This window comes from Nyctibius grandis, chromosome 2, assembly GCF_013368605.1.
Source record: "Nyctibius grandis isolate bNycGra1 chromosome 2, bNycGra1.pri, whole genome shotgun sequence".
NCBI classification, from domain to species: domain Eukaryota; kingdom Metazoa; phylum Chordata; class Aves; order Nyctibiiformes; family Nyctibiidae; genus Nyctibius; species Nyctibius grandis.
The window spans coordinates 51,487,602-51,495,285 of NC_090659.1; the positions used below are offsets into that span (position 1 = coordinate 51,487,602).

General features: G+C 47.1%; 1 protein-coding gene across 1 annotated transcript; it reads right to left on the minus strand.

Moving 5' to 3' along the window:
- Positions 1–1,292: 1,292 nt before the first annotated feature.
- On the minus strand, positions 1,293–5,133 carry LOC137674926 (lysozyme g-like). Its single transcript, XM_068420744.1, has 5 exons — positions 5,091–5,133; positions 4,166–4,255; positions 2,891–3,087; positions 2,498–2,636; positions 1,293–1,423 (listed from the first exon to the last, which is right to left on the minus strand). The coding sequence occupies exons 1-5, from the start codon at positions 5,131–5,133 to the stop codon at positions 1,293–1,295; spliced, it is 600 nt and encodes a 199-aa protein (XP_068276845.1).
- Between the last annotated feature and the right edge of the window lie 2,551 nt (positions 5,134–7,684).

Here is a 7,684-nt window from a genome sequence, read left to right on the forward strand (position 1 = left end):
GGTGACAGCCGGCAGAAAGGTGCCCTGATGCCTCCAAAATGGTTATTCAAAAGGCTAAATGTGAACATCCTTATTCCCCTGTTCACAGGTTTGGGGGCAGCAGCCGGGCTCAGGCTGCTTCATGCCCTGCTGCCCAGCCCAGTTCTTCTCACCCACCCCAGTCTGCAGCACCACTTTCTTCTCCCTGTTCTCAAATTGAGTTTTAAACCAATTCCAAGAGTACTGAATTGGGTTATTTACTCAAGTTGCAGGTTACTGCTCACTGGGCCCCATTAAATTGGTGGAAAAAAAAAGAAAGATAGGGTTTCAACATTTATCTTTATTTTCTCTGTTATTCTCAGTATTATTCTCAGTAAACCTAAATTTGCACCCAGACCCATCCACATTGACGAACACTTTCAAAGAGAGCTTATAAATCCAGAGCTAGTTCTCTCCTAATTAGAAGCTGGGATTCCTGGCAGAGGGACAGATGCTGAAACGCTTTTAAACTTGGAGGAAACCCAGCATAAAGGTGCCACAGCTAAAGCAGGAAAGGTTGTGTTTTTTTTTACCAATGCTATTACTGTGATATGGCTCCTGGGGAGGGTACATACAGGGCCGACTCCCACTCGGAGGCTGCTCTGTAATGGAAAGGTGTTTTGCATGCCTGCTACAGCATTTGTAGTAGTCCCCATTTAGAGGTTTTCCCATTGTGTGAGACTGCTTTTCACCCTGAAGAGATCTCTAACTCCACCATGGCGATGGGCGTGTTTAGCATTGTCCCCCACAAGGCTGGCCATGGGAATACACAGCTAGTGCAGAAACATTCAGAGACCAGAGGCTCGTTGAGAAGTCTCTTCATTGCCCAGTAGCTAACGCAATCAAGGGGAAGGAAGATTTCAACTTGGGGGCTTGTCCCCCTTGTTGGCCTGGGGAGAGGAAAAGAGATGGATAGAGGAGATGGGAAAAGCACAGCCAGTGCCCAGGGAGAGCTGCTTGCATGCCCGCACCTGGGGGAGGCTCAAATAGCTCTGGGTTCAACCTGACACTTAAATGTTGCTGGTCTGTCCCCATCTGCCTTTCAAAGGCCCTGAGCTTGTGGTTACTTGTCCCTGTGGGTCCCCTGGAAGGCAGCACTGAGCTTGCCCATGGGTGAGTGGGGAGCTGGGGTTTGCTGGAGCAAGCGAGGTGCTGGTGCCAGTGCCACCAGCATCGGTCCTGCCAGGAACCCTGAGGAACTGCTCTGGGTACTATGGTCACTACTGGGCTAGTCTACGTAGAGGAGAGGCTTAGTGGCAGGGCAGGTTTATGAGCTAGAACCCCTGTCTCTTAAAGTACTGGGCTCGCCTAATCACGCTGTTGGCGTAGTAGTTGTCTCTGTCGCATGGGTCTTCCTCATAGACCTGGAGGTTGCCCATTTTTGCACGGTAGGTGCAGATTCCCCCTGGAAAGAGTTAAGAAGGAGTTGTTATGGGCTTATAAGTAAGAAACAGAGATTTAAAAGTAAAAATTCCTAGCCAAAAGGGCCATGCATCTCACCAAACCTACACAACTGCTTGGGAAATTGCTAATTGTGCATTATTGTTGAAAAGTGACTGGTTTTGCAAAATCTTTATTTCTATAGTGAAGGAACCCATAACTCTCTCCAAATGCAGGTGGGAATGGCATGCTAGTCCCAGAAGGGTGTAATCTAAAAAGGCAAGGATGGGAGCGCCAAGAAATAACATAGGGTGAACAAATTGGCTCGCAGATAATGCAGACTACAAGCAAACCTGGATCCCAGGCTTCCTTGACACAATCAACTTAACAGCCTGCCATGATAAGCCTGTTGTGTTGCGATGCCTCAATTTCTGCCTTCCCCAGTGGCTTTTGTTTGGTTGGTTTCTACCTTATTTATCCATCTGACAGCCATTTCACTTGTAGGATGAACAGATAAGAGGATAACCTGAGACCTGTTCACATTCACTGAGCACAATGCATTTTCCAGGGAATTTAAGGAGGTCCTGGATCCAGCCATTCACCAGCGGTGGCCTGGCTGCTCAATGTAGTGGCCCTCTGTGGACATTTGTCACTGAAGTCAAGGGGCAACCTGCCGAAGCTGTGCCCCACAGCTTTGCCCAGCCCTACATGGTGCTTCCCTGCTGCTGCAGCATCTCCCAGGCTGGGCTGGTTTCCCATTGCTTCCTACTGCAGCAAAGCTGCGAAGGAGCTTGGCACCCCACCACAGTCTCTCCGCTGCAGGCAGAAACATGGAGGCCCTGTGGACAGAGGTTTGAGGTGGGAGGCTATGTCTATATTCATATTTGCCACATACTCTTGCTGTTCACATACTCTTGCTGGTCTGCTGTTTTGGGATTGCCTCTTTTAAACTAGAAAACTCTGGGTTTATTTTTTTTTGTAAGAGAAGCTGTAAAATCTGCCAGACTGATGCTCTTTTTCCCTTAAAAGTGACACCAACAAATGCACAGCACTCCCATCACTCAGTGTGTCCCTTTCTAGTACGTAGCCCATCGTGTACCTCTCAGCTGCCGGTCCCAGGTCCAGGTAGGATGTCTTGCCCGTACTTCATTGATTGCAAGAACCAGGATAGTTGAGCACTGATTTATATGTTCTTCACTATCCCACATTCCGAAAGGCTGGTGTTGCTGCCTGCCAAGCTAGAAAAGTCAAGCAAGAAGATGGGTTTCCCTCTGAACACAACCACCACTGTAGCTTCCCCTTCTTCTTTGTACTCCTGGGCTGTGACTCATGGAAGTGACCTTATTCGGGATAACAATTAAGCACAACCTTTGATGTAGAGAGAACGCATTTAAGTGCTGTCTCAAACACAGAACAGTCATTTGCTAAGGTAAAGCCTTGGGATATACACTCCATTACTGCTCTGTTACTCATACTTATCGCCCTGATGTACCTGCATCAAGCCATACTTGTGCTGATCCTGGTCCCAGCCGTTGTCCAGGAGCAGGCCAACGCGGCTCTCCTGTGAGATGATGGCAGCGATGAGCGCCGGGTCCAAGCACAGGTTTCTGGCTACTCTCTTAATCGGGATCTCGTATTTCCTCAGGCGTACGATGTCTGCCTCAGCAGTCCTCCGTATCATGGCAAGACCTGCGGCATAGGAAAAGGTAGGCTTACACACCCTCCCGCCCAAAACCCTTGCTTTCTCCTTGAGTGGGTATATCAAAGGAGTAACAAGAGTTTTGAAGAAAACGCAGCTACACCGAGTTGGGCAGTGGCACTTGAGGAACAAGCACAGCTCTATTGGCTCTGGCCTTGGCCGGGGAGCTGCTGTGCCAGTACACAAGGATGATGAGGGGAAGAGGGCAGCTTCTCAGGAGATGGGACCACGCATCTGTAGTCCTGCTCTGCTGCCGCACCACTGGAAATGCAGCTCTGGAGTTGGAAAAGTGAAATTTCAAATTGCACTTGAAAAAAGTGAGAGATGTGTTACTACTGACCAGCCAAACTGCAGTAACAGCTACGTTGTCAGTCTGTGGATAGACAGGTGGGGTTTTTTTGAAGTAATTTTGGAACAGTTTGTAAACAAGCAAGTGGTTTCAGATCCATGCTTGGACACCCGCAGTCATGTGTCCAAGATGGCTATGTCTGAGGTATGTGGCAAAGCCCCTTACAGTCCCTGGAGGTCTCAGCAGTATGAATCTGACACAGTCAGCTCTGCAGTGACATGGGGCAATAACACAAGGTAAGAATGAGGGAAATGGGAAGGAGTTACCAAAACCAGGTCACCAAAGGTAGGATGGCTACAAACCTGGGACCTGCAGAGTGTGTCTCTGGCAGGTCACCATTGGCCAGATCAGCTGACATGCCAGCACTGAGGACTCAGCTCTGCGCATCTTCCCCTTTGAGCTGAGAGGCCCTGGGGTTTTGTCAGGATGCTGATGCTAAAGTCCTGGCTGATGAAGACGCTGTTTTGACTGAAAAGGGGTTGCGCCATTTCCCTTTGCTTAGAGGCTGAGGATCCTGACTGCAGGACCTGAGGTTTGTCCTCCCGCTTCCCACCAGGTCTGGAGGCTTCGCAGCACCTGCCATTTTGAGGGAGGAGGTGTTGCTTTCTCCCTTTTGGCTAACTGAATAGTTGCACCACATTTAAATTGGTGATAACAGAAGGCGAAGCATCTGTCAGACACAAAACACATTGACGAATCAAGCAATGAATGATACCTACCACAGTCTGGGGCTCTTACGGCTGTACAGGATATTGTGGGGGCTTGAAGAGCACTTATATCGCCATAGCAACTGTAACTCATGGATGGAGCTGAAAAATTAAACGGAGGTGTTTGAACACATAAGATCTCAAAGCAATATCATACAGCGCGCTGCAAGTGAGTACAAGTCAAGCGTGAGGGATTCATCCAGACCCGTAACCCACATCACCTTGTGTAGGCCACTCTTATGTCATTGCCACTGCTCTCTATCAGTAACATTATCAAAGAAAGCTAGAGAATATAAATTTGTTCTTTTCTAATTTGATAGGTTGAAATAAGTGAAACTAATGACAATTTACATGAAGAGGCATCTGCCCTGTTAGGTCTAAATGCTGTTTTGGTAGAGGGGAACAACAGCATCTGCATTTGTTTCAGAGGATTTTTCCCATTAAGTGCCCTCCAATGTCCATGACCCCTCAGATAATGGCTGGTGGTACCCAAGCACCCTGGTTGGGAACGTCTCCTGTATCCCTCTGTAACTTGGTGAAGAATTAATTCAAGAGAGTGCTTGCCTCAGCCTGAGCAAATTACCCTGCTTCCTCAGTAACTGAGGAATGACTAGCCTCCATCAAACAGCCTGAGACATTTGTGAGACCATTTCTGAGTAGGCAGAAAGATCAGATAAGGTAAGCTGAGAAAATCAAGAGGTGTGTCTGTGACTCCCTTTTGGTGTCAGTCCTGTACTCCAGACGCGCTGGTTTAAAGGACGCAGGTGGAGAGCAAACAGCCTCAAATGGCAGCCGAGGACCTTCAGCCACACAGGTTTTTACAGCGCCCTGCAGAAAGGGGACCTCAGGCCTGGCCGCACACCTCCTCTCCACAGTCCCTCTGCAAACTGTTCCCGGGGTGCTTTCGACAGCAAACCAAACCCAAACCCTGGCTCACCGACAAGGGCCGTAAGACCCAGCAAGAGCAGTGCGGGGATCATGGCAATGGCTCTCTTCAGCTCCTCAGGAGACCTGGAAACAGAGCGGTTTGCAAAACATGAAGAAATCGGTGCTGATTTGCAACAGCCTTGTAGCAAAGCTTGCGTGCCAAAAGCTCCCACCCTGAGGCCCCCGACAGGGATGGCATTAGCTGGAGACGGGTTGGGGAGTGGAGGCACGCTCTCCGCAGCACTCTCCTCCCCTCACCCCCAGCACGGCATGCAGCCGACAGCTTCGGGGAGTGGTGGTGGGAGGAGAAACAAGTGATGGGAGCCCCATCTGCTCCTTATTTCCTCCTTGCTTGGGGGATACAGGCTTCTCCTGTGGCCGAATGTCTCCTCCATCTCGGGTGCCACTAGACCATCACGTCAAGACAGAAGGGCTGGGCCTGGGGAGCTTGGGAGCAGGGAGGTCCCCGTTGGCAGCCTGGGCCAGCAGGGATTTTTCGGCCCCTGTCACTTCATATCACTGGCTTCACATCACTTGGGTCCTGAACACCCGTAGCATGTCTTTATGAAGAAGAGGTACAGTACCTTTGCTTTAATTATATAGGTGTTTGAAGTCTAATGTGCTACAAAGTGCACACATCCTTTGTCTCTCTGTTCAAAAGCAATGGGATTTTTGCTTGGCTTTTAGAAAAAAAGTAGTTTTCATAAATCAAGAAATATGACCCTCTCTGCTAAGAGCATGCAAGGCAAAGATTTTGCTGGTGAAATAACACTTCTGTGTTAATTACCGTGTGTGATAATGGCAGATAACCACTTTAATAATAAATGCGTCTGTTGTGCTTATTAATAAAATCCCCAAATGTCATCAGATAGTAGCTATCAACTGGAAAAAACATTGACTGTACTTGCCTTGCTGGTGCATGCATTTAAACTGAGCATTTCTTACAGCTTACAAATGTTTCTTTTTCCCCAAGAGGGTTTCAAATACAAAACACACCACGAGTCTTGTAGGCAATCATCACCCAACGCTATTAACACTTGAAAATGCCTTATTGATTTTAATAATGTGCGACCTTTTCTCTAGTCTTTATTTCTACTGCAAACCAAACTGCACAGATGCACAAACACAAATAGTCAAATAGTCCACCAGTGTCATCAGAAAGACTCCCTTGTCCTGAGTGAGCTTATTCAGGCCAGCAAAAACCCCAGCTGGAGCCGGGTACACGCAGTAGCTCAGTTTGAGCTCTAAGAGTGAGTATTTGCAAGCCAGGATGAATACAGCTTGACCCAATACCTATTCATTCAATGACAAATCCATACATGGCCCCATCAAAAGCTACAGGCTCTAGCTGTTTCCATATGCAGAAAATTGCCATATTATAAAGTTTTTAATTATCAGCCTTTTTTTTTTCCCCCTCTCATCACAAAAATCACCACAGGCTTTAAGTAGAAAGAGCATAACTATCACAGTATTGACAAAATGCTAAATCAAAATCAAGGCTTCTGGCTCTAAATAAATATTCTATGGGTGAATTCAGACTCACCTGTCTTCAGTCGGCCTTCCTCTGAGGTAGGTCACTTGATGACTTTTATATATATGTGTATGAAAAGGTACCCACCCTATGGGCTTTGGAATGTTAAATCCTACCTCGTGTGATGACATTTGTTTTTAAGTACAATAAGTAATGTATATTAAGAGCTTAGAACTCTTACGATTCCTTTCATCCAAAGATTTGCACAAGTGGTGGTTAGTAAGACTCAGGACAATTCTGTGAAAGGAAATAAATACTGGTTTTCCTCCATCAATAAGCACATTGATGCACAATAAATGACTTGCAGAAAGCATTGCAGTGAATCAGCGGCAGAGGGCAGGCAAAAATCAGATCCCTATCTAGTGCTCTCCTTGCTTTGCATCTCAGATCAGTCTGGACACGTTTCTGGAAGGTTTTTTTTTCTCATTTCCTCAATGATTTCAGATTGGCAAGCTTTTAATTAAGTGTCATACTTCCATATGAATTCCAAAAAGGACAATTAAAGAAAAGCATCTCACTGCTTCATTGCTTGCAGCAAGCCTAATTCAGGAGGGTGACTTGAATACTTTGAGAGCAGAGGCAGGGTTTGATTTTCAGATTCGGGGAGGCAGGATGCTGCAGCTGAAATGAGGAGGAAGGGAACTGGTCTCTCAGCAGGTGAAGCCAGGAGTGGTACACAGAGGGTCTCTGAAAGACTTGCACCTTGTGGCCGAGACACTTTTCACATATGTAAAACATCTGAGTCTCTTGGAGATTGAAGGATGGTCTGGGAGGCCAGTGCCCTTCAATCCTGTTCCCTTCCCCACATTTTTCTCTTCCCAAGACTCTGCCCAGCATGTGTGGAGGCTAGGAAAGCAAGATTTTTCTTCCAGTAGCTTTCTCTTCATTATTTAATACATCACAAATCCATCTATTCCCGTTACTCACTTTTGGGCTTGAGATGTGGTGGGTAGGAAACACTGTTTTGTCCAGCTACTAATTTCTGGGTTCAAAAACAAGCAATGGTTATTAGTCTGTAAAGCACAGGAGATGATCAAGTAGGCTTTGTCACCTTGAAAATCAATAAACACAAA